General features: G+C 45.8%; 2 protein-coding genes across 3 annotated transcripts in view; one reads left to right on the top strand and one right to left on the bottom strand.

Annotated features, from left to right (window-relative positions):
- Window positions 1-20,984, top strand: part of LOC120959893 (uncharacterized) — a 217,608-nt gene extending 196,624 nt beyond the window's left edge. Inside the window, exons 4-10 of one of the 2 annotated variants that reach the window (XM_049609606.1) lie at window positions 13,532-14,087; window positions 14,170-17,053; window positions 18,499-18,627; window positions 18,712-18,922; window positions 19,000-19,089; window positions 19,167-19,313; window positions 19,395-20,984. In XM_049609606.1, coding sequence (XP_049465563.1) covers window positions 13,532-14,087; window positions 14,170-17,053; window positions 18,499-18,627; window positions 18,712-18,922; window positions 19,000-19,089; window positions 19,167-19,313; window positions 19,395-19,543 — 4,166 coding nt within the window. In that variant the 3' untranslated portion in view covers window positions 19,544-20,984. Of the gene's footprint in view, window positions 1-13,531; window positions 14,088-14,169; window positions 17,054-18,498; window positions 18,628-18,711; window positions 18,923-18,996; window positions 19,090-19,166; window positions 19,314-19,394 lie in introns of both variants that reach the window. The other variant, XM_049609605.1, reaches the window with a different exon arrangement.
- Window positions 20,985-23,765: 2,781 nt separating this feature from the next.
- On the bottom strand, window positions 23,766-25,398 carry LOC120958532 (probable rRNA-processing protein EBP2 homolog). Its single transcript, XM_040381403.2, has 3 exons — window positions 25,185-25,398; window positions 24,980-25,087; window positions 23,766-24,854 (listed from the first exon to the last, which is right to left on the bottom strand). The coding sequence occupies exons 1-3, from the start codon at window positions 25,215-25,217 to the stop codon at window positions 23,922-23,924; spliced, it is 1,074 nt and encodes a 357-aa protein (XP_040237337.2). The 5' UTR covers window positions 25,218-25,398; the 3' UTR covers window positions 23,766-23,921.
- Window positions 25,399-27,239: the final 1,841 nt, after the last annotated feature.

The following is a 27,239-nucleotide window of genomic DNA, read 5'->3' as shown; positions in this document are numbered from 1 at the left end:
TCAACAGAAATAGAGAGAGAGAGAGACAGAGACAACGGAAGGGTTTGCTATAAATTTACAAAAGAAAACCAGTTGCACCCCACGTGGAGGACAGCGGGAAGGGATGGGGGAAACTGTCGAGCCCACCGTGCGCCACCGTCACTCAAACCCCCCCCCCCTCATCCCCCAAACGCCTACCACTTCCAGGGAGTGTTCAGTTTCAGCGCAGCCTGCTTTCGCCTCGCTGCAAAAGCAACAGCGACCCGGAGCGGCGCGGTCTGGCCGGCTCGATTGGCTGGCCGCTGACCTAGAAAATCGATGCAAAGTTACACACTCATTTAATTTAATTTAACACACATCTTTCGTTATCTTTGGCCGATTTCTTAATCCATTTGTTTTGCCTTTCGCTCCCTCCGGGTTGCTGTTTCGCCTGTTGTCTGCGCTGCTTGAGCTGCCTCTCTCCTCATCTCTCCCCAACCACCCGCAAATTCTCGAACCCGCATCCCGGCAGTGACGGTGGAGTAAAAGAACGCTATCTAGCACCCCGAATCAGCGCATTAGATCGTGTCAGCGCACCACAAAGCAACGGGGGGAGGGAATGTGTTTAGGGTAAGCGTTGACCAACACGGGGAAAAAGAGAAAATTTATCACATTAAAATATAGGTCAAGCTCCGCGATGTGTAAGCCCGGCAGCAGCAGCAGTGATGCTGTGGAATCGCTCGGGAACACCCTTCAGGCCCTGGCGAGTGGGGAACCATTCGTCTATCGGCTTCGCCGAACCGTAACGATCAGAGAGCCAGTCGATAATCAATTTTAATCAAATTGATAGTCGCCCACTTTAGCAAGAGTTGCGTTCTTTTTTGTACCTTTTGGGAAGGTTCAACATGGTGCTCCAACTACACAGAATGATTTTGCTTCCCGTTTACTCCGTCCGTAATAGGGGGGATTGTGCTCTGTAATGAATCGAATTTTCTCGGTCAACCAACAGCGGAATTGGAGGGACAGAAACAATCGCTTAAGGGCAGGCGTGCGGTGGTGTGCACGGGTACTTTTGGGTTAGCGCGAGCGGGTATCGCAAAGATGCGGAGTGGTTTGAAATTGTGGTTCAATTTTGCACCTTTTAGTATGGAGAAAAGACACATTACGGCGGGTGAAATAATTTAAAGTACCCAGTTGCCTTTTCCTTTCCCGTTGGTGGTGGCGGTGGTGCCACCAAACCCCCATTAAGGGACAAAACGTGGAGGCCCCATCGATGAGGAGACATGGAGAAAAGACTTAACGACCGACACGGAACTTTCATTTCGTTATCTTTTTTTTTGGGGGAGGCAAATGCGAGGAAGTTAGTGTGATAGTATCCCTCGAGAGAGGTGTCTGAGTGACCTTCCCACCTTTCCACCATGGGGGAAGGGACATTGTGTCGAGGTCGTGCCGTTTTTTAATGCTCCCGAAACGATCTACATCTTGCTAATCTTACCGGAAGCAGGGCAGCACTTCGTGATTGTGCATTAGAGTGCGATTTCGGGTGCTTTTGTCTGTGTGTGTGTTCGTCGCTCTATGGAGCAATTCTATGCTAAAGAGCACTCTGCTGCCCGATGATGAGCGTCGTGTGCCAAATGAGCGTTGGCATTCCTCCATTAGCCCAAACTAGCAAAAGCTAGGAGCATAATAAGCATTGAGCTTTTTTTTTTTTGACAAAAAAGGGCCAAATTATCAAAGTCTCAGTTTTAACGCAGCCTTGAAAGTGCCACACGGGCGGACACCAGATGGTGTGTGAGTGAGAGCAGTGTCCTTTATTTCCTCTCTGTCGCTTTATTTTCGGGTGGAGGTGGGTTTTAGTGTAAAGTCTAGTGTTCTGAAACTAGCCAGGCAAATGGCAGTAGCATGGCGTCTAGCCAGCAAACCTTAGCGTCTGGCTGTTTTATTCCTAATAGCCCCAAACGGTCTGAGATCTAAGATGTTGTAAGTGAAAATGGTAAGACATTAGGTGTCTTTTGAGAAAGGGAACCTTCTTGTGGGTGTTTTTTTGCAAGAAAGAACCTTGCAAAATAGACAAAGTTTGATAATCTCCCGCACAATTGCATGAATCGCTTGAGCGCCGGGGAAAAAGCTCTACTGATGGTTCTGGCTGGAAAATGTTTAAACCCACCTCTGGGAAGTCTCGGCCACTGGAGATGATTTTATTTTCATGGCTCTTTGTGATTGTATGCATTTCAGTGCGTTTATCTTTTTCCTTTTTCCTCAAATAACACAAAAATATGCCACAAAATGTAGGTGTCTGTTCTGATTGTTTAACTGCGGGCTCGTTATCGCTTTATCCTTCATCTCTTTGTCTGCACATTTAAATGTCTCCCCCTCCTCCCAAGCTTACTCGTTGTGCTTGGGAATTCCCATTTGTGGTTGAAGGAAAAATAAATAAAAATGAAGCACACACACACACAAACCCCCTATTAAATGTAACGCCTCACAAACTCTCTCGACGCGATTAAACGTTTGATTAGTGCGTGTGGTTCGCGTTTGCGCGCTTAATTTATGATACGTGCTGTTTGCACTTGGTTAAACGCTGGTGGAACGTAGAGGAAAACCACCCGCCGCCAGCGGGTTGTTGTGTTTTTTTGTGAATTTTGATAAAACACACAATTATCTGCAACGCATCGGACTACCATTCACTGTCCATTTCAATCAGCTGGAGCGGGGAGGCTCACGGGACAACACATTTGACATTTGGCCATTGTTTGGCGCTCGGGCTGGTGCATAAATCAACTCAGCTCATCCGCAAGCTGCTGCTGCTGCAACTCATGCATAATGCAACATGGCGCCAACATTAATGTTTTTATTTTTTGCTCATCTCATCCAAACCCTGTCTGTCCAGCTTTGGAAACGGCAACCACAACTGCAGCAACGACAAGGAGCGAAAAAAAAACACACATCGTTGCTGCTTACTGATATGTGTCGTAATTAGAAAATAATACTACTACCATACAATAATACAAACAAAACTGCAATAGCTATCAGGATTCGCCACAGCAAAAAAAGTGCAATCGGATATGATTGATTACATTAAAGTGCTGCCGTACGTACTACTCCGTTTGTTCCGTTCCTGCGAGAAGGATGGGAAGTTCGTTTAATTGACCTAAAGCCTTGCATCGGAATGGTAACACACGATTGGCATGCAACTAATTTGTGTGATTGGAGTACAAAAAAACCCCCCTGTAATTGCCACTGCCAATTAGATTATTATCAATTTGTGTGGACGTTTGGCTGCATCATTTTTTGTGCATCATTCGGTACAATTCCATCGCAACGAGATGGGCAGATGCTAAGCTGCCAACGACGTATGCGAGGGTATGCATGAAGGCATTCAAATTGATTTCTGATTGCAGTAGGTTGGTAAACCCATTTTTGTGTTGGCATGATGGTGAAACATTACAAAACGCGTTATCACATTACAAACATTGCGTTGCTTTCCAAGGAAGGTTTATCGATTTTAATATGATGTAGTTGCTTACTTCATCTGTGCTGATTCAATTCGAACAGAAGTTTTAAGTGCATGCATATCGATATCAATATAGGAGCTTAATATTTTATGAAATTCAAATTAAATACACTATTGAAATTGATTAAAATTCCTCGAAGTTCATTTACCATCAGATATAAAATAATCGTTCCAACCAGGACTGACGTAGAGTTGTTTTAATCGCACTGAACAAATAGTGTAAGCCTGTTTTCCCACCAACTATAGATCTCAATCCCTGTAATAGTTTGATGATACAGGAAGTGCAGGCTATTGAAAACAAACTAAAATGCATTGGATAGCGTAATTTCCGACTAATTCTCCGAACTAGTATGTGGCATGATGATCTAGATTTATGTTTTCTATATTTTTCTTAAATATCTGTAAATACCTTTTTTTTTTTAATTTTCAATATCATGTTGTATTTTGATGCTTCATTGCTTCGTTCAAATTCTAACATTCATCAAAGTTGAAATAAACTAATATAAATATTCAACGAATACATCTGCTTCGATCTGGTGCTGGTCGGCATCCGCAAGTCTGCCAAGTTCATTGCGAGCTCCGATGCATTTGACTTTGTGATATCTTCGGAGCAGTTTAAAGATAGAATTCTGCCGTTGCTAATGTAGTAATGTACTATTATTACTGTAACAATCGCTTCTGTAGTGGGATGTTATTACTGTAACTTAACAATCCTCAATTAGGACTCTGTGCCTATTCAAGTAAATAAATTGTTGGCACGATGTGCACCTCGTGCAGATTAGCTGCCGCAATATTTACAAAACAACGAGCTGTCAAGGACAGCTCGAATAATTCGTAAAAGAAACTCCAGATGGCGTTGTGAGTTAGATAAGGACGAACAGATATCCCCAAAATGAGACAACTGGCTGAGCTGTTAAATAGGGCCAATAAGGGAAAAGTTCGACACAGGTCGCTAAGCGAGGTTACTTAGGGTCAAGTAGATCAGCTGGTCTGAAACAAAGCGCCATTGAAGACGGCGCTTAGTTGCAATTTATATACGAAGAAAGACAGACCAATTTTTGAACTGATCGGCGGAACCCTGAACACGCGAGCGACAGTTACAAAAATTCTGTAGCGGCAACTGAAATAAACATAAAGCTACACCCGTGGCAACATAAATAAATAAATATTAATAACAATAAATTTGGGCACTAAAAAGAGTATGTTGATGCCTGGAACTCTTGACATGGAAACCTTACTCCTCCGTAACCAACACACGCCGCTAACTAACAACAACCGGAAGAGCATGGAGCAGATGTGTTACTTCCCTTCCTTTCCTACATCTATGCTCCCGATCGTTAGTGTGCCGTTCGCAAGAATGACAGCGCAGGAATCTGCCGGCAAAACTGGCGAAAGGTCGATCGAAATATTTGGAACATTTCCCAAAGCCCAATTAGCGGTGCAGTGGCTGTGGTGGACGCCTAATCAGCATACCACAGCCACCGCAAACACTAATAAACTTGTTTCATTAGCTCGACCAAGTTCAAGGGCACCTGCCTGCACCCACCGAAGCCCAAAGTCCGGAAAGAAAGCTTCCGTATCCGTTCGGAAATCTCCGTCGCTTGGGCATCCCGTGGATCAATCAATGCCATATCCCGAGATCCATCTCATGGCGCGTGCAGGAGAGAAAGGAATGCCAGACATCTCGCGATGTGTGCAATTATCGTTTCCCTCTGTTTCTGTGCAGTGCTGCTGCTGCTGCTACTGCTGTATTTGTGCCAAAACAATCACGAGTTTGGTCCTATTTCGGAGCATCTCCGTCCAAGGTTTGATTATCGTGGGGGAGAGTTCGTGCACGACGGAAGAAGGCGATAAGCTTGCTGGCGTCGTCCTACTGTGGATCACGTCTTTTTGAAACGGTGCGCGCAAGATCACCATCTCACGATGGACGCGTGAATGACGGGCGACTGTTCACTCGAGGTCGTAAAATATGGCCACGATTTGCTAGAAAAGGGTAACATTGAAATTGGCACTGTCTTATCGTTTGAAAATAAACAACAAATTCCAGCAGTTTTTATATTGCTTTACTGGCGTCGTCTTAATCTCAGCTGATGTGTATGATGACCTTTTCTTGCAATGCCATCGGGTGCTGAACTATTTTTGTTTATTATTTCAGTGAACAAAAATAGAGAAATAAAATAAAAGATTATTGTAGTAAACACACAAACGCAATAAATCCAGCGCATCAACCCATAAAAAAAGACATGAAACATTATCAAAGTAAATTCACGCTCATCTTTGAAGGGTCATTTTGTAAGCTTTAATGTAATGACCGTGGAACATCACGTTACTCCATTATTATTACCATTCCCCCACCCCTGTGCGGCCATTCGTTATCTTGTACCAAAAACCAAGTACACCTTTCCTAATGAGACCAGCATTACATTAAACGGATTCGTTGTATTTATTCATTAAGAGAAGGTACAATCTTGATCATTTCTTAAGTGCAACGCGTCTCGTGGCGAGAAAGAGACAATTCAAAAAGCTTTATGGGTGCGTTTTTTTCCCCCTACCCCATACAGACAGTCAGACGGAAGAGCCACTCCAATTTTCGATGTGGGGGAAGATTCGGGCTAGTCCCGTTTTTTTGTTCTTTTTTCCCTTTGCGTGCAATGCGACACCATTGCCCTCCATTCTGGTCACGTTTTGCCCCAAACCTCGCGCAAAAATTCCCATCCAGTGGTCGGTCGCGTGTGTTTGTCCGGGACCCCGGGACCATAAATCAGCGGGACGGCAAATCGTCATTTGCCGGCGACGACCCACTTTTGCCGGAGGGGGGGGGGGGGGGGGAAGTTGAATTTTTGGGCACTAGGCGTCCGAACAATCCGCACAGAAAGACACACCGGTTTAGGCGTTTAGCCTGAGCCGCGGCAAGAGGGGGTGAATGTGATCGTTTAAAAAGTGACCATTTATTAACTGTGCTTATAGTGTAGCGACCGCTGGGTTTAACTTTCGACGCATCGTATTGCGTCATACTAGGTGATACGTTTTGTCTTTTTTTTGTCGTTTTCGGGATAGAGTTGGTTAAATCCACTAAACTAGAATGATGCCTAGAGCCGTTCGAACATTTGAACATAGGCTAAAGGTGGGTGCTGATCGATTTGACAAAAGGATTGCTTTGCCTGTCAATCGGCTGATTGCTGGAATGAAATGATCGATTACCGATGTGTCATTCCGGTCAAGCTTGAGCCAATTGATTGGGAGTCAGCGCAAGGGAAAAGAAATGCAAACTTATTTCGAGCTTTCTAGTTAGTAGGTCATGTAGAGAATTTGTCTTATATCGTTTGTTTTTAGTCGAGAGCAACAAGAACTATAACCAACGCAAGAGAAAGAGGTACAACATCATTGTAGTACGAAGGATTAAAATGGTTAATCTACAGCGTTTCAAAGGCGTTTCGTTTCATCCATTGTATTGGACGGTATCATTTTATCATTGGCACCTCATCGAGAACCAATTGGATGTAAAATTATCGTATGTAATGGCAAATAGTAGGCACAAAAGCCCATGATTATGCGAAAGAATAGTGTGAACGGTTGTTATTAGTGTTGGGATGGAGTAAAACATCCTCTCCAGGACTGACAGAACAAGATGCATTGAAGATGTTCACAATGTTGTTATACTTTGGGAGATAAAAGAATTGAATCTGAGTAGTTAACTGGTAGCTCCGTATGAAGAATTCATTTGTTAGTACAGTTAATTCGGATTAGAAATAAGTTATAAACAAGAATTGCAATAATGATCGTTTACTTGCACTTCAATGTCAGGGACTTAAACTAAAATCATTATTTTTCAAACTTATTTCCAAAGATGTTGTAACTTTCAAAGAACATGACTCTCACACACACTCACAGGCAAGCGTTGTTAACAGCACCCTTGTTCTAGCTTTTACTTCTTACTTTCACAAGAAATTACAGAAATCACTCCGCCTTGCCAAACGTCGTGTGTGCGCGGCCCCAGAGAGCGCACGCTAAAAACCCAAGTCATTGAACCCGTCGTCGCGGGGAGGGCTGTCCAGAGCATGTTTCATGTTTCCTATCCGTTTTGTTTCGCCAACCTGATCTTCGATCTTGCCAAACGGAAAACTGTACATGTGTGTGTGTGTGAGTGTCTGTATGTGTGAGCGGGGAAAGGTGAACCCGATTCGGTCTGCACAGCGCGTACTCCGCCGCAGCGCACCCGGCGAGAACTTCCCCAATGCCCGAGAATCTTGGCATCCGAATCCGCAAGAGTACACTGTGGCCCTCCTGCCGGGATTGGGGCGAGCGCGCGCGAATCAAGCGACCGATCGGTCGTTTATTTCCACCCTTCTTCGGCTTTCCTCCTTCTGCCTTTTGCCCATTCGATCCCGTCGGGGTTTCGTTGCCTTTGTGAGGTTGGCAGGCACCGTAAGGAATCTCACGCGCACGCAGAGTCGTTTTTCTTTTCTCCAACAATTTCAAACTGCATTTCCTCGATTACACACACACACACACACACACACATGGAACAGTTTTCCGTAGTAGAAAATCTACGACAAAGAACAGGGGGTTGAGATGTTGCTTTACGAGAACTAGAATGTGGCAAGATATACGGTAGAAGTTCCAGAAAAGACCTACATTCGTTGCAGTCACATCTGTGTCTGTTACACAGACCCAGCGATCGGCTCGTTGCACTTCGATCCGATGCACGCAAACACACAACTTCCTGATGTCCAACTCCCACTCGGCAGACCATGGCAGACCCATTCGGTGGTACGGTGTGCATTTGGTTAACATAAATAAACCTAAAAATCAACGACTTACATCGAAGCGTCCGAGGGCATAAGGTTGCTGACCAGCATTACTCTGGGCAAAGCCAGAAACATACACTGTGTGAGAGAGGGAGAGAGAGAGAGGGAGCTAGCTGTTGGAGCTACTTGAACTGGATATTGGCATAGGAAGAGCTCAGAACCGGATTACATAAGCTGTGGATAGCTATTACTGTGCATTTGGTTGGCTCCAGTGTTGCAGAGTTCAGGGAAAGAGTCGCGGCTATAGCAGTGTCCAAGATGCCTGAAAGTGTCGTGACTTGTCGCCAAAAACGAGGAAAACCATACGCTCTGGGGGTAGTATGTTAGCATTTCTACCAGCAATACACATTTCACGTGGCTGACACTTGGCGAACCGGGGGAAGAGAGAAATTAGATATCTTTCCCCAATTGGCTATCGTGTCGCTGGATCGCAGACAGACGTAGAATAGACCGAGAAGGTGTTTCAAGTGAATCTCAGACCGAGTAGTTAGTACAAAGCAACGGTGATCATGGTTGCTTTCTTGGTGTTGCCCTTTATTGGTTATTGGATGCAAGAAGGAGATATAGTGAAGAGAGAGAGAGAGAGAGATACATAGAGAGGAGATCGTTGCAGTATTATTACATTTGTTGCACTCTTAACCTCGCTGGTTGAGTCTTCCGATCTCCAAGAGAAAGAAAGCCTTATTCAACACACTCGTGGACAGAATCGTACGATCCCGCAACAAGAATTACTTCGAATGCACTTCCCCCAACCAACCAACCATCCAACCAACCAAACCAAGATGAGGTCATATTGTCGATATATTTTACCGTTTTGGATTTAGTTTCTTTCTTTGCTTGGAATCGAGGATTTATTTCACGTTTCACTAGCAGCAAGCGCGTTCTCGCGACGGCGGCGACACACAGCCGTGACCGGAAGAACCAGTTTGCCGCATACACAGCGCTGTGTGGCGGTAAATCATGCTACGCGCTACACGCTCTCGCCGAAAAGTTGCTTTCCCTCCTTAAGAGGATATATGGGGTGAAGTTGTTGCTGAATTTCGATTGTGAAGTATTGGGTAAAAAAAAATATTTAAAATGGATCAAATGTGCTTCAGCATGCTTAAATTATGAACTAAAAATGTCGTTTAGTTTTAATTCTTCCTGCAAAAAGCGAAGTAGGATTTATTGGGTCTTTGTGTTGAGTAATTTCATGAATAAAAAGACTCACTGTGTGGCACTTATCAAAGCCTTGGAAATAATTATATCAATTTCTTTTTTACTTCGCTACATACTGGCATCTCCGTTTCGGACCACGAGTATTGCTGCAACTTCATACATCAAACACAGCATGTGAACATCGACACAATCTAACCACAATACAAGGCTAGCCAGGTTGGTCAGACAGTTTTTGGCGACTATTTTCAAACAAGATTCTGACGCTAGAATGAGCACAAGTTGATGAAAATAGTAGAACAAAAGGCATCATACTCCAGTAAACAACAGCTAAACTATGCGTACATCAAATTTGGATCAAAGTTGTGTATAATTAGGTGCTGCATACTAGAACTTGCAAGCGATCCGGTAACGAAATCCGGCTCGAAGGACCATAACCGAGTAGTGCCGTCACAGTTCATTGTGTGACTTGGGCGAGTAATGAACTTATAACAGGTACTCTTTCTAGCGCTGAATATACTCATGATGGAGTTCATTATCTGTATCGTAGTGTTCCGTGTTTCAGGTAATTCGGAAAATTTTTGAGCGCATTTCAAAAGGAATTGACTCCAATTATTTCACTTCAGTGAGGTTCGTTGAATAGCATCAAATGCAAAGATTTGTTTAATTATACCAATTTTACAGTCCTTTTCGTCTATTTAAATTCAAAAGCTTTCACTGAGTGCTTTACTTTAAAATTATCAACCGTAGAAAAGGTTTAGCTTGCCGCGCACACACGCAAATGAGCATAATGGCGGAGAGACTTCAGTTCACACGAGCAACTCTCCCACTAATTAATTATTACCTGGGCGCAAACATTGGATGAACAACTTTAAGAAAAAAACACACTCACACAAAACACGGTTACATAGGCAAACAACTCCTAAATGCAAAACAAACCTTCCACTAGCAGCCGCTGACCCACCTCCAACCCACCAATGCGTTAAATTATAGTCGTTAAATCACCCCAGTTTTCCCTGTGTAATGAATATTACACAACCTCTCCATCATCCGGCCCCAGGAAAAGCATCGTTTCTGGAGCATCTTCTTGCTTGGAGTGTTTGCTGGTGCTTTTCGTCACTAAAAAATATGACGCAGCAATGTAACGCCCCCGGGGGCGGGACGGCGGTGTAATAATAAACAGCCGTCCAAATGACCGAATGGTGCACACCGCGCCGTTGTCCTAGGGGTCACGGGGTTCAATTTTTTTTAAAACACACGGCCAGTGCCTCTCCTCTTTCTCTCTCTCTCGTTTGCCATCGTGTGACCCACATCGTGAAAGAAACAGGGTAAGTGGTGGTGGCCCCACCGCTCAGCGGCGGTTAGCGGAAGCAAGCGGGACCTACACCGCTCTGTTCGATGATTATTGTGATGATTGATATAAATGGCACAAGGGGGTTTTGCGGTGAAAAGTGCCTTGATCTTGAGCGCAACCCAGTAGTCGTGATTCGCTGTGTACGATCGGAAGCACGAAAAGCGAGTTTAACGGGAGTGTTTCAGAAATTGCGTACCCCACGAACGGCAACGGCAACGGCAACGACGGGGGCTAGGGCAAGGTCACGAAATTATTTGTGGAAAAAAGATCGAGCGCACATCACTTTGACTTTTCCCGGATCGATTACCGGCTATTACCGACGGTGGGCGGGAAACCTGGGATGCGCAAACCGGGGTAAGCAAGGTTGATTGAAACAATTATTGATTTATTTATCGATAGCGGCCGACGACGGAAGAGACCGCACACTTTGCTATCGGAAGGAGAACTTGCCGTTATTGGAGCGCTCAATTCACTCAACTCGCGGTGAAGATCGATCGAACACCGCCACCGATGTCCATTAGGGGTCGATAATTGATCAAAGTAAAACAGTCCGACTCTCTACTACACATCCCGTGCCATTTTGTTTCTCTGCTCGATCTGCCGAGACGCGATGTCTCCCTTCATTCAGGGGAGGGCTGCTGGGTCGTCTTCTCCTTCCCTAACTGGAACGGATGTGATCTGCTATAATTCACCATCGGCTTGGCTGCCAGCACCAAACACAAACATATGAGCCTCTTCGCAGCGAGACACTGGGGATGTATTATAACTGTCAATAAAACGATCGTCATCTTTGTTCTTCTCTCCCACTGTGTTCTCCCTTCTACTGCGCGGGATATGAGGAACGCTACATTAATTTATAACCGAAAATTGACATCCGGGGACGGACGGACACCGTTTCCTTGAGATTGTGTGCCGCACCCACCCACGAAGAGGAGGAGGTGGTGGGGTTGGTTGCAAGACGGCACAGTTTGAAGTTTCCGCACGTTCTTCCAGCTCGCCTCTATGTCTCGCTGTGTGGTGGCGGCAACATTGCACGCATTCCAGTTTGCTGCCTACCGGTGTTTGAGTCATGCATGAGCAATTTGCAATGCGCCCGCGAGCGCGCGCGAACTACTTAACCTTTGCCAGCATGGACGTTCTGTGGGTGAGAAGGAAGGAGGTTCAGGGCTTGATCGGTGGCAGTGCAGCATTTTGATTGTTTTGTTGTTTGTTTGCACTGGGTAGGGCGCGTACCATCAAGCACAGTTGTCCTCTGGATCGCTCTTGTGTTGTGCTCTTGAGCAAATTGGGATGATAATTTATTGCCCGCAGGACATTTATCATACTCGTGATTTGGGTGTTGTTTTTGCATTTAACTGGTGAATGATAAAGGGCGAATGGAGGGAAAAAATGAACGATCAAAATAGGACAGTAAATCTCAAGCACGATTGCTTTCCGAATACGTCTGGTGGCGGCAAAATGTCGAAGACTTGTCTTGCAAAATGAATAGAATGATATGTTGGGGTTTTGATAAATAACTGATGCAAATTATGGAATAATAATCACACCAAAATATCGTTAACTCAAGCACCAATAAGAAAATGCTCTAGAGTTCTTGCGCCAATGCTACAATAATGTGCCTACTCTTCAAGAAGAGCTTGTTCAGAGTGACATATTTGACTATTTTGTGTAGAATTTGAATGTCTGTAATCAAAGTAGAGCTTCAGTGAACTATAACATCAATCAGTAGGTTGTCCTCTACATTGTTTGATGCATCCTTTACCCTCTAGTATCTGAATAGTACATGTCAGTAGCTTAGGAATTCCTGACCATCAGATATAGACAATCCAGCACTCATAAAATCCTTTCGTTATTGGAGGAAAAACGTTAGAATCTTATATGTCTCGCAGTAGCGTCTAGCTAGTATTGTTATAATCAACTTGGTCTGGATATCCATCTATCCCATCAAATCAGTATCAAATTTATTGATGATAGTGTTGTATATTGTTCAGAACTATCAAAACTGACTATTAGTACATTTGCTCTCTGTAGTCAAATTAGATTTGTCCCTAAGTCAAGCTTCTTCTTCTTCTTCTTCTTCTTCTTCTATTTGGCGTAACGTCTTACGTGGACATGCAGGCCTATACACAGGCTTTCGAGACTTAATTCATTACCACGCAGCCGGATAGTTAATCCTTGCTACGGGGGAACGGTCCATTCTAGGCTTGAACCCACGATGGGCCCATAAATCGGGCTATAATTCGTAATTACTGTAGATATTTTATTTTTAATGTCTAGCACGGTTGCCTTGAATAATTATTATTATTTTAGACATTCTAGCAGGTGAAAGGGACAAGAACTCGCTTGAGGAAGATTCGTTTAGTTTACAGAAGATGTGGAATGTGGATGATATCGAAGATTTCAATTTGAAGTACTCACCACATAACCTAAGATTTTCAACCATATGATGGTTTCAAAACTATTGAGATTAATTGACTGAAGATGTTATTAAATATACGTTCCAATGTATCCAGTGAAGAGGAAAACAACTTTACGAAACAGATATTGAAGATTTACAATAAAGCTGAAATGAGGAGGTTTAACTATTGAGGCCATAATCAAATTTTCTGCAAAATACAACTTTCAACCTCCTTTCTCCAAAGTTGCAAAGTTTAATAAAACATGCATCACCCGCCCTCCACAATAAAGCGTATTAAGATTACTAATTCAAATGTCTCTCCCTATTTGCTTCCATCTATCCAGAATCCGGCCACATTGCTTCGTCCGGGCTCGCCACTGGCATCGTAGATAGCAGCAGCGAAGGCCTCACCGTCTTCGCCAATAACAACAACAACAACAACGCCAAGAACCACTCGGTCACCGACGCTGACTCCGACAAGAGTAGTACCGCAGCCGCCGCCGCCCCGGGCAGTGTCACGAGCATGGACTCGATGAATAATGTAGTGACGACGACAACCACCGTGACCGCCATCGCCAGCACCGTGCATCAGCTCATACCGTCAGCAGCACCTTCTGCAGCAGCAGCAGCACCGACAGCACCAACGAATGGTGGCAAAGTAGTGGCAGCAGCGCCTCCGGCATTCTCACGACTACCACCGGATGGGCATGAGTTCCCGCCGAACTTTACCGAACCGACGACGACGACGACGACGACGGCGACAAACGGCAACAGCAGCAGCGGCGTTAACGGGCCCACCACCGTCGGCCCGGTGACCGCGATGACGATTATGAATGGTGCTGGCGTGACCGTGGTCGCCGCACCGCCGGTACTCGCCAAATCCAATGACAAACATTCCAGGTCAGTATGCCCCCACCGAGTGGCATTTTTGCTGCGTTTTTTCAATCTAATTTTGCTGTTTTCTTTACTTCTTTTTTTGTAGTTTCAACGATGATCTACCCGATCTGCCGAAGAGTCATCCACCGCCAGTCCCGCGCAAGGTGACGACGGCGGCCAACGCTGGCGACACGTTCCGCAAACCACCGCCCTTCCCGACCCGCAGCTCCTCGATCGCTGAGTCGATGCTCAGCCGGAAGGAGCTCCCGCAAGCCTACCAATCCCTGCAGAGCGTGTTCGAGCAGCGGCGCCGCTCGGTAGATGTACCGGATCACAATGGCAAAGCAGCAGCACCATCGCTGCCACCGTCGGGTCGCATCTCGCTGGTCGGCTCGAACTGGCGCAAGGACGAAAAGTCCGAGAAGAGCGTCCGGGACAAGATTGCAATGTTTTCCAGCGCGGCCGATGCGGAGGGTGGTGTAGCGCCGGTGCCACAGCAGCACGCCGCCACCACCACCGCCGCCAACAACCCATCAGCACTGCTCCCGGCGAGCCGGAAGTTTAGCAAAGATTTCACCAAAAGCTCGGAAAACTTGCTCGGCTCCTCGGCGCGGGACACCGGCTCGCGCAAGGCGCTCGAAGCGATCGAAACGTACGCTACGCTGCGCAAGAAAGCGCACAGCGTGGAGCATCTGGATGAGGTTGATCGGGGCGTTGCCGCCTCCACCGCAACGGTCGCGAACGAAACGCCCTACAAGGCCAAGTTTAGCCTGGAAACGTCGAAGCCCGTTGTGCTCGGGAAAGCGTACAGCGTGGAGAACCTGAACCCTGCCAACCGCAGCTCGGACACGGTGTTGAAACCCAGCACCAATGGCATCGAGAACGGTTCCAAGATTCTCTCCCGCACCACCAGCTTCTCGGGCTACTCGAACGGGAACAGTTTGGCAACGATCGCTTCGAGCCCGGCGGCCTCAGTCGGTGGCAGCACCAACTCGCTCACCGCCCTGCAAAACAACACACCGGCCGCATCGGACGAGCGCTGGAAGTCGTCCATCTCCAGCCTGCTGGAGCAGCGCAAAAAGTCCATGTCCAAGCTGCGCGGGCTCGTCATCCCGGAGAAGGTGCCGGAGGCGGAGGTGCTGCCCGAGACGCGCATCATCGGCCTGCCCATCATCAAGAGCAAGGATTCGGAAATCATTCTCTCGTCCGCCAAGCCACCGTCCGCGGCGACCGATGCGTACAGCCGCAGGACGAGCACGCTGCCGATGCCGCCGAAGACGAGCCTCAGCTCGCTGACGGCGAGCACGATCGTCGCCCGTTCGGTGGCCGCGATCGAGCCGGAGCTGCCCGCGTTCCGCAAACCGCTGGTAGTGCCACCGTTGCCGCCGGCAAAGCCGCCCCGCACCTCGCTCGTCTACCCGCCGAAGAGTGGGTCGACCGACTGTTTGCGCAGCACGGAGGACGACGACGAGAGCGACGATGGCGATGGTGACGAGAGTGATTCGGTGCTGAGTTCGCGCGTCTCTTCGCCGCCTGTGTCGCCGGTGGCGCCGGCCGCACCGGTCGAGAAGTACGCGCTGACCCGCACGCTCAGCTCGGAGACGAACACGTCCATCACGAGCTCGAACTCGACGCTCACTTCCAGCTCGGGCTCGCAGGCTAGCTGCAGCTCGGTCGGCAGTACGCCGACGGTGGACATTAGCCGGAAGCTGTCCAAGTCCTCGTCGTCGGAAGCGTCAATGAACCGGAAGAACGTGTTGGCGTCGGCCAAGAGCCGCAATGGGCGTGGCGATCTTAAGATTGAGGATGTGGTGGGCAATGGGAAGTCGAAGCGATACGAGGACGGTGACAGTACCGATGGCTATGAGGAGGAGGAACGACGCAAATCCAAATCCAAGCCGAGAAGTTCGCTCACCAACGGCAAGGGAGCGAGCTACGAGCAGGAGCGGAAGGAGCTCACACACTACAAAGTGGTGGACAGTGTGGACGGCAGCAGCATCGTCGACAAGGTGATAAAGGTGGCGTCGTACGTGGAGGTGGTGTCGGATCTGGAGGACAGCTCGATCGTCGAGGAGCCGATCGTCGCTTCCTCCACGGTGGCCGTGCCGGTGGTGACGGAGAAGCTGCCCGCGGAGAAGAAGATCTCGCACGAAAACGGTGGCTCCATGTCGGATCTTGCCAAATGGGTGCGTCACGAGGCGGCCCGCACCATCTCCCACAAACCGGAGGCGGAAAGCAACAGCAAAACCGGCACTCCAACAGTTGGCAAGATTGTTGGTGCCCTAGGCGCACGCGGGGAACGCAAACAGCAACCTCCTCCACCAACGCCGCCACGGACGGTACCGCCACCACCAACGGAACCAGTGCCCGTGCCGGTGCGCCGCGAGCTCCGCTCGTCGGTCGAAACGAAGAAGCTAAATTTGGCCGAAATTCGCAAGTCATTCGAATCGAAGTCGGCCAACAGTACGATCATACCGACACCGGGCAAGCAGCCGGTGATGAAGGAACAGCAACACCATCACGCTGCGCCGCCAGCGACGACTCCACCGACAGCACCATCGGTAGCAGCCGTGCCAGCACCACAGACCGCAGTAGTAGCACCACCCGCAACGCCACCGGTACATGCCACACCAAAAACGACCACCAACAACGGGCACGATCGGTTCTCGTCCTGGGATTCGCTTGCCTCGTCCTCGTCCGGCGTGTCCTCGCTGCAGACGAACAGTCTCGGCATGGGACGGGGTGCACCGAACTGTACCGGTTCGTCGCAGACGCTGCAAAGCACGCCGTCCGATTACGGGAGCTTCTCGTCGCTCGGCAGCAGCCACAGTTTGATTACGCCCCAGGACCTGCAGCTGATCATTGAGGAGGCGGACCCGCCGCTGGCCACGCCGGAAGCGTTCGTGGTGGTGCTGCAGCGTGAAACGCCGGAGAGTAGCATCGGCATTACGCTGGCCGGGGGGTCGGACTATGAAGCGAAGGAAATCACGGTAAGTGAGATGAAGTAGACATGAATTGAAAGGCCACTTTCTAGGTACATAGATGGCGCTGTTTCAAGGAGACTGTTAACATTGTTGGATCCTGTTGACGCCTGTTCCAGATATGACATCTATCTGTTTGCTATCCTAGAGAGATCCTTCAATATGGTAGTGTTGAGAAACGACGACCAGATACTAATGTTGCTCCAATGTTCTTTAAAGCATTCCGAAAGCAAGGGTAATACTGAAGGATAAATTTCGGGCCGGTCTGGTGGTACAGTCGTCAACTCATACGACTTAACAACATGCCCGTCATGGGTTCAAGTCCCGAATAGACCGTGCCCCCATACGTAGGACTGACTATCCTGCTATGGTAACAATAAGTCACTGAAAGCCAAGCTCACAAGTGGGTACAGGCAGGCCTTGACCGACAACGGTTGTTGTGCCAATGAAGAAGAAGAAGAAGAAAAAATTTCGTCTTGATATAGTGCAATGTGCAGAATTGGATGAGTAGATGTCTAATCTATTCCTTTTGGTATCTAGAGTACTTAGAAAATCTTCTCAGTTCAGATTTTACACCTGAAAGAGGAGTATAAGTTCGCGGTATATGTAGTCTCCACTACATTTCCTGTTGGCCTTTTTAATGTCTTATTGATGCTTCATGTTGTACTTGTGTGTGTTAGTTCTGTAGTAATAGCTCATCAGTATTGTGTGTTTAGTACCTAACCTCACTGTAGTTGTCACATGTTGACTTAAGGGGACTTGACGTCCAGCACACCAAAGCACCACAAATTCCATGGAACATTGCTCTACCATCCGCTGTCCTTTCATCCTTTCGGTAGTCGTCCACTAAGCTTTGAAGTAGTGAGATCATATGGATGTTACGCCATGTTCTTTGTTAGCGTGAGCTGTCTGGAGTCATATTTTGGAGGTTGAGTTAGAGGATTTTAAGGGTGTTTTCAGAGGATCTCATAATTTTGGAACACTTTCATGATTCTTGCTCCGGGAAGTGAACTTGATATGTTAGGACTTCCTATTAGATTCCAAATGAGCCTATCCAAAAAGATCCACAAAGATCACTTCTCAAAAGAAAGAACCTGGAACTTATGAGATCCGCGGAAATCCCCAGTAACTTGAGCGTCGTAGAGCCTGTTCCGTAATTTAGTATTGTTTATAGTGTGATGCCACTTCCAAAGCCTCCATTGTGTGATTCTACTTGATATTGAAGGTATTCCTATCATGTCAGACATTCTGAAGGATATGAGTAAGATATATTGAACATTACGATCATAACATTCCTTGGATGAAGATCTGAGATGAGTCTTTTGCATCTCAAAGACTCCCAATACCTCTACCCCAACGAGCTCAAATAAATTCCTGAGTAGTATCTTGATCTTAAATGGAATAATCTTTTAAGTATCTTTTTAACTAAAACCACTTTTTTCCTCCTCTTCCAGATCCACAAAATTCTCACCAACTCACCCGCGGACCGGGACGGACGGTTGAGAAAGGGCGACCGCATCCTGTCCATCAACGGTCTCAGCATGCGGGGCCTCACGCATCGCGAGTCTCTCAGCGTACTTAAGGTTCGTGAATTCCCCATCATTCTCTCATTTAAATATCTTTTGAAACTAACAAAATTGATCTCTCCCTTTTCTCTCATTACACAGACACCACGGCCGGAAGTGGTCATGGTGATCACCCGCTCGAAATCGCTCGTACTCGACACGCTCACGAAGCTGAAGCGACCCTCGATGGGTTCGCTCAGCTCGCTGGCCGAGAAGAGCGAAATCGCCACCGAGTACGAGCGGAAGTTGAAGATCCAGCACAAAGCGTCCCGTTCGCTGGATCTGGACCATCTAGATGTGGCATCGAACGAAGGTAAGAGCGACAGGAGCGTGTGAAGTTAGTACATAAAGGACAATATTAATCAATTTCGAATCGAATTATTACAGCAGAAAGTGTGTTCGATGGGACCGCATCCGAGGATGGGCTACTGTCGGCCGACGACGTCTCCAAATGTTCCTCCAGCAATGCCACCGACAATGGTAAGTGACAGGGAAGTGCTGTAGCGCTGCAATTGACTACTACATTGACCGCGTATCTCATTTTGTCCTCCAAACAGCTTCTTCCTACTCCACCGCGGAAGTGCCGGAAGGGTGTCGGATGGTCGAAATCAACAAGGACGGTGCCGGGCTGGGCTTCTCGATCGAGGGCGGCTACGATTCACCCGCCGGCAACAAGCCACTCATCATCAAGAAGATCTTTATGGGTAGGTGGTAGTAGTAGGCGCTGCTTCTGCTACGCGTGCTACAAGGCTTTGCTAACCATTCTTTTGTGCATTCCTGTTTAGGTGGTGCCGCCGAAAAGTCGGGCCTGCTCCGTGCCGGCGAAGAGATTGTTGCCATTAATGATATCTCGATCGCGAAGATGACGCGGATACAGGTGTGGAACATGATGAAGAAGCTGCCGAACGGTGGCGTGCGCATTACGCTCAAGTAAGCGAGAGAGAGAGAGAGAGAGAGAGAGAGAGAGAGTGTAGCCACACTCACCATCCTTGTACACACACACATATCCTTCTGTTACTGTTTAGTGAACGTACTATTAACGATACTTTATACGCATCTTCTTTTTTTTACATACACGTTTGCGCATACATAATTATACATACATGCATACATACATATATATAACGCATACGCATATTTACCCGGTATTTTTTTTCTCTTATTTTATTTGTAAACTTATACGAAGCTGTCTTGTTATGTTTTTTTTTTAAATAATTATTATTTCTTTTTAAACTAACACAGAAAGGGAAAAGAAGTAAAGAGATAAAGTAGTAAAAGAAAAGTGATGCAAACAGTGTTAAAGGAACTTACGAAAAAGAATGAAAATAAACACGAAACGAAACAATAAAGAAGGGAAAGTCAAGAGAAAGAGAAAGAAAAAAAGGGAAAATAGTTAGTCAGTTAAGAAGTGTTTGCGAATGAAAGCATTTAAAACATAACAAAAAAGAAAAGCCGCAGTTTTAAAACATATCAAAACTCGATGCGTACTCGCAGCAACACAGCAAACAAGCAAACAGAGAAACGACTTCGTTTCGTTAGCTATTTAACTCCCTATTTCAAGCAAAAAAAAGGCCAATAGCAAAGGTACCTTACACTCTAACATCATTTATGTTTCCACTTGTTGCCACTTTGTTGCGTGTGCCGTTCGTTCTCTTTTCTTTCTTCTTCTTATTGTAATCCTGAATCGTTATAGTATATAGCATTGTTAAACCTTTAAAAGTGGAAAAGGTGAACGAATAGTCCCCACAGCTCCCTAAAACAAAGTGATCTTCCCATGTGTCTTGCCTTCTTTTTTTTTTAAATGTATTTTTGGTTTTTAATAATACAATTCGCTTCTCCCCCTCCTGTTCCTGTTTGATTGATAGGCTAGTTTTAATTAGAACGAGAAAGAGGGAATGGAGCGAAATAAAATAAAAAGCAAAAGAAGTAAACACACACACACATATACAAGCCTAATCAAAAAGTAGGTATAAAGAGATTGAAATAATGAAAGTAAGGAGAAGGAGAGAAAGGAAAGTAGAAATAAATGGAATTTGTTTTAAATATACAAATAGAAGATAGCAAAACAAAACAAAGGAAACATATCACACACACATACAATACAACACATATTCGCACTGCGGTCTTCCCCACTATCTAATGGGATGGGAAGCAAAAACAGCTAAACTGTTGTTACATATATGTGTGTGTATGTGTTGGTGTGTGTCAAACAAACAATGATTAATTTTAGTCTTATCTATGTATTTACCTAATTAAATCTATTGCCCTTAATTATTCTATTTGTAGATACGCGCGTACACAATAATATCCCCCTTCTTTACGATACATTATATGCTATTTTCTCAATAAAGGAAAATCAGTTACATTGAAAACTACACACTTGGGTGCTTTATTCGAATTGTTTTTTTATTTATGTATTTAAACAAATTGGAATATTGTACTGGGTAAGTTTTAATTTTCCAATATAGAGCCACAAAATCGATACAAATAAAATGAAACCTTCAAGAAAAAGTACATCACTTAACATTTATCGATCCGCCTACTTATCTACTTACCTCTGATAAGAGAATGGCTCTATCTCCTGTTTTGGATGCTCTCCTGTTAACAAAAGCTCCAAAGTTCAATCCGAGATTGATTGGCGAAAAATGGCGTTCCGAATGATCTTTCACACGGGAGAGAGAGAGATTCGACTTTCAATATGGAGTGCAAATAATTAGTGAACGCCCACTAATCGCTGCTGAATGGGATCGATATTGATTGGCGCGATCACACTTTCTCCCACACTGATAAGCCATCCGCGCCGTTGCGAAGATACGTGATAAGGCAGAGGAAAAGAGATGACTATATGGTGCCTTGTCCTACCAGCTGCCGGGATAAATGTATCCTCCTCGGTTGGATGCTCTCCTGTTACCAGCTAACCGAAAACTGGTACATTTTCAAGCAAATCGGGCGGCGGCATCCGGGCCTCGCACGCACACAAACACACACACACACACGGGGGATGCTGGTCACACCTCTCCCACACTGATAAGCCATCCGCGCCGTTGTGATGATATGTGATAAGGCAGAGGAAAAGAGATGACTATATGGTGCCTTATCCTACCAGCTGCCGGGATAAATGTATCCTCCTCGGTTGGATGCTCTCCTGTTACTAGCGAACCGAAAACTGGTACATTTCTAAACGGCATCCGGGGCCTCCTCGCACACCATGTGATAGAAAAAAAAGACCAGGCGTCGATCGGCAACCTCCTCGTGTGCATGTTCTCCTGGTAGAAAAGCCGAAAAACGGACCAGTTTGTTCGGAGAAATCGAAATCGCATTTGATAAGCGGTAACGGGCGCAACCTCTTCGTTCGCATGTGCGCCTGGTAGTTCGAGAAGGAAACACGAGGCAGATTTTTTGATTTTTTTTTTTGTTTCGATTTATTTTTGCAGGGTTTTTCTCCTCAGTAATTTGCTTGGTTTGTTGAGTTTTGTTGATTAATAGAGATTTCTCATTTTATTTTAAATTGCGTTACAAAATGCTTTTATTTCATTCGTTTTAATCGTTTGTGATATTATCATTAGGTCTTACAATTATTGTCATTCTATTTACTAATTTTAACACTTTTTCTTCGTTTCGCTTAACTTTATTTCATTCGTTTAAATCGTTTGTGATTATTATCAATAGGCTTTCCAATTGTTATAAATCTTTTTATTCATTTTAACACTTTTTCTTCGTTTCGCTTAGCTTTATTTCATTTGTTTTAATCGTTTGTGATTGATATCATTAGGTTTTAGAATTGTGGTCATTCTTTTTATTAATTTTAACACTTTTTCTTCGTTTTGCTTAACTTTATTTCATTTGTTTTAATCGTTTGTGATTGGTATCATTAGGCTTTAAAATTGTGGTCATTATTTTTATTAGTTTTAACACTTTTTCTTCGTTTCGCTTATTTCATTCGTTTCAATCGTTTGTGATATTATCATAAGTATTATAACAGTTATTAATCTTTTTATTAATTTTAGCACCCTTTCTTTGTTTCGCTTAACTTTATTTCATTTGTTTTAACCGTTTGTGATATTATCATTCGGTATTACAATTGTTGTCATTCTTTTTATTAATTTTAACACTTTTTCTTGTTTTTCGCTTAACTTTATTTCATTTGTTTTAATCGTTTGTGATATTATCATTAGATAATATATTTTTCATCAACACTTTTATTACTTCCAACACATTTTCTGCGGTTTCGCTTCCACTTAAATTGTACTCCGAATGGTTCCCTTTTTATCTACCTCACCTTTACCTGCAGGATCAAACCTCGTTAAAGCATCGCCACCAACAAATCTCCCACGTAAAGAGCACCCAAGCATCGCTCTCAGGTCGATACGGCACTGCCCACGGAAGCCCACGACATCAAAGGGGGGAAAAAGTTTACAGCACGCGAAACGACAAAACGAGGGGAAATGAAGCGAAAAGGCAAGGGCAAACAAGTTGATTGCTGTTGATGAGCACCACACCACACAGTAGTAGGCGTTGCAAGCTTCATTTGTAAACTGTTTTGTAAACACTTTTCCGCAAACTACTGAGTATGCTTGGGACAGCAGGATATTCTCTTTTTAAGAAAAAGAAAGGAAAGGGTTGCCGCGGGAAGATGAAGTTTAGATTAAAGCTCAACTGTGCATGAAGAAATGATCAAAGAAAAACAGGGAAAATGTCCTGCAGCAGGGGATTTTTGTAATTAAAAAGTAGCGACTTTTGGCACAGAAAGGTAGTAAATCATGTTACAGGGTTTTCCAGGGGTTTTTTTTAGTTGTGGGACACTTCTTTGACTCTTTCCAATTGGAAGTGAACTTCAAATTGCACTATATGACACCCTTTTCGGACAGGCTCCTTGGATTCCTATTAGATTTGTCCAACAAGAGTGCTAGAGAGCCAAATTCCCATTACATTAAGTTCATTTCAGGGAAGAAAGAGTTCATAAAGTGTCCCACAGCTATGATAACTCATGGAAAACCCTGTAAAGCAAATGAAAGGAAAAAATGAAAGTTGTAAGAATAAGATGTAAAAAACGGAAACTACAGTTTAAAAATGAAGTAAAATTGGCTCAAAACTGTTATACAAACACAACTAATATTTATAAAAAAAATCTATTACGTTTAAAAAGTCTCCCAAGCTTTCCATCTCTGCAAGTTTCTTCGCCTTGCAATGTATTTTATTTTTGACATGAGGACTAAGCAAAAAAGATAACGACCGGCTTAGGGAATTACGCTTAAATGTACACTTTTTTATCAATACACTGCTTCTTCTTCTTCTTCGTCTTCTTCTTTTGCTTACTTCTTACGCCCACCGCCCCCCTTGCTCTTCATCTGTGCCCGGCGCGCCTTTCCTGGTCGAGTTTTCGCCCCACCACCACCACCACCTTTCGCACCGCCCGGACCCCCACGGCGACGTGGCCCATCGTTCATGCACGATTCCTTCGTGTTCTGCTTCTTGCCCTTCTTCTTGCCACCGAAGCCAAACTTGGCATCGCGCGCCTTCCGCTTCGCGCTCGCACCTCCCTTGCCTCCCTTACCCCCTTTACCACCCTTGCCCGGTCCCTTGCCCGATTTGCGGAACTCACCGCGCGGCCCGTCGTCATCGTCCAGGAAGTCCAGGTTGGCCAGCTTGCCCTTGCGGAACTTCTTGATGTCGCCGAGCATTTTGCGCCGCTCCTCGTCCCGCTTCTCCGTCGCCTCGCGCTGTATCAGCTTGCCGATGCGGCGCTGCTCGCGCAGCTGCCGGATGCGCTCCGACTTCGCGATACCCTCCTGCTTGTCCAGCAGCACCTTCCGGATGCGCTGCATGTGCTCGTCCGTCTTGGCCATCTCGGCGAAGTAGTCGTCCGGGCGCTTGGTCGCGATGCCGAGCTCGTGCAGCCGCCCGATGCCCTCGAGCGTGGCCGCCTGCGCCTGCCGGTGGAACAGGATCTCGCGCTTGAAGTCGTTCAGCACCGTGTCCGCCTCCGGCTTCACGTACGGTATCTTCCGGTTGCCCTTGAACAGGTTTTCCCGCTTCTGCTCGTGCTTCTCGATCTGGATCGCCAGCTCGGGCGTGAGCGGGGCCAGATCGTTCACCAGATCCATCCGCTCGAGCCAGGGCGCTTTGAGTGTGCAGGTTTCGAGGGCGGCCTTTAGCTTGATCGTATCGTTGATCGGCTGCCGCTCTTCCTTCAGTATCACGTTCAAGCCCGGCTTCAGCTCGTTGCGAAGGAAGGCTTGCCGTAGCTAACGACGCAGCACAATAACACACGCACACACAGAAAATGGGAACATAAAAAATACAAGAAAATCAAAATAAAACCACTCTGCGCTCCTTCACCCCACGGGTACACAGAAACAGCTTCCCTTACCTCCTCATCGGAATCATATTCGTCGGTGAAGCTTTCCTCACTGTCCGTACTGTCGGCAAACTCGGCCTTGAACGATTCCGAAACATCTTCCGTCGACGCATCCATATCCTGACCACCGGGTAAAGAACGAAAGAAATGCACATTAATTAACAGCACCACACGGCCACGCGTCCCCTAACCCGGTGCTGCATCCGCATCCACTCACTTCGACCGGTTGCCGTGGTTCGGCGAGCAGCATTATTCTGTTGTTATTGCGATAATTTCTACTTAACAAGCGTTTTTCCACCCCGACAAAACGTTTGTACCACAGATAATGGTACTTTTTAACACAAAAATCTATAAAATTCACGACCCAAAGCGGTACCGCGGCGCGAGCACGTTTATTATGGACAGCGGTAAACAATGGCCCTCTTGACGTTTCGCCGCATGCGGTGCGCGTGTGACGTTTGCGGAACCGTACAAGCTGTCAGAGCGGAATTGACTGTTGTAAGGCTTCGCGCTTGAAAAGACCGTTGGTACGATACCGACCGTGTGTTGTTATATGCAAATTGTTTTTGAATATTCTTTTTTTGTCTTTTTGTTTGTTGAGATTTTATTTATTTATATTGCGTGTGGTGTTGTTTTTGAAAATATTATCAATTAATTATTATGACCGTCAATTTTGGCAGTTCCTTACTACTCACTTACTTTACTTTACGCTTTGAGGTCTTGGCCTGCCTTAAGAGTGTCCGAAACCGCCCACGGTCTCGCGCCTTCGTCTGCCAGTCTGTCTTTGTGGAATGGCCTAAAAAGACTTTACGAGCTGGGACGACCCAGTTTCCATGCGTACAAATCTCACGTAACATGGAAACTAAGGACCTCCGTACTATTCTTGACTCGTCACTCTCCTTCCGTCAAGAGTATTCCTTATGTCATCGACAAAGCATATCAGCAGCTTGATTTTATTCATCGTCTGACATCTGATTTTAATGACCCCTTCTGTTTAAAGTAACTGTTTGTAGGTTCATCACACGAATTGAACGTATTCAGAGAAAAAATCACAAGAATAGCTATAAGAATCTTAACGTGGACCATGGACCAGCCTCTACCACACCAAACTAGACGACTTCTTCTGGGTCTGCTGTCCTTAGGGAGACGTAGACAGGTAGCACAAGCAGTGTTTGTAGCAAAGTTAATTAAAGGGGAAATTGATGCACCCGAGGTATTTCCTGAGATTAATTTGTACCCTCCTTACCACGCACTACGTCTCCGGAATTGTCTGATTACAATAGACCGAGCTTGTACTTACAGAGGAGCTCATGATCCAATTACTTCTATGTCAAGCTTTTAATAAGTTCTACTGCTTTTTTGACTTCAATATAACCGTTGCCACGTTTAAATGTTCATATCTGTATTCAAATATATAGCAAGTAAGGTTATCTTAAGTTTTTTGAAGTATTACAAATACCCCTGTGCGCGCCACGAAATTATCTTTAATAAATTAACATGGCCAGCCCAGTGCGAGCCTGGGCTTGATATGCTGCACGGCAGTGAAGTCGCTGTGCATCTCATATAGCTCATTGTTATAACGGCTCCTTCGTATCCTTCTGAGTCTCTTCCTCTCGCACGAGGCTAAGACGGTTTCGTCAGATTTGGACAGTGTCCATGTCTCTGAGGCGTATGTGAGTACCGGTACTATATAGGTACTATATAGTCCCAGCTTCGTCCGTCGCGACAGGTTCTTTGAGGTGAACTAATTTTTCAGACTGTAGAATGACCGGTTAGCAGCCAGCATCCTTGCGCGTAACTCAGCTTCCATGCTATTTTCGTTGCTGACCTTTGAAAATAGTTGAATTTTGGGACGATTTCAAAAGTGCGTTTACCTATCTATACGTCACGCCTACGTAAGTTTGGATTTGTTGGTGAATCGCTGATGTTGCCATCATCAGTTAGGTCTTTGCCTCGTTTATCTGCAATCCGAGGTTCTCTGCCGCCTGCTCGATCCCTAGGTAGGCTTCTGCTACATAGGAGAGCCGCAGACCAATGATGTCTACATCATCAACGTATGCCAGGATCTGGGTTGACTTATAGAAAATGATTCCCGTTGTCTCCACCCTCGAGTCGCGGATGGGCCTCTCTAGCGCCAGGTTGAATAGGAGACAGACAAGCCCGTCCCCCTGACGGATTCCTTTGATGGTAGCAAAAGGTCCTGAGAGTTTTCCATCCACCCTCACCTGGCATGTGACGTTGGTCATAGTCATTCTAACTAATTTTGTTGCTG

The sequence above is a fragment of the Anopheles coluzzii genome, chromosome 3 (genome assembly GCF_943734685.1).
Source record: "Anopheles coluzzii chromosome 3, AcolN3, whole genome shotgun sequence".
NCBI lineage: Eukaryota > Metazoa > Arthropoda > Insecta > Diptera > Culicidae > Anopheles > Anopheles coluzzii.
This window is presented reverse-complemented; position numbering and strand designations above follow the sequence as displayed.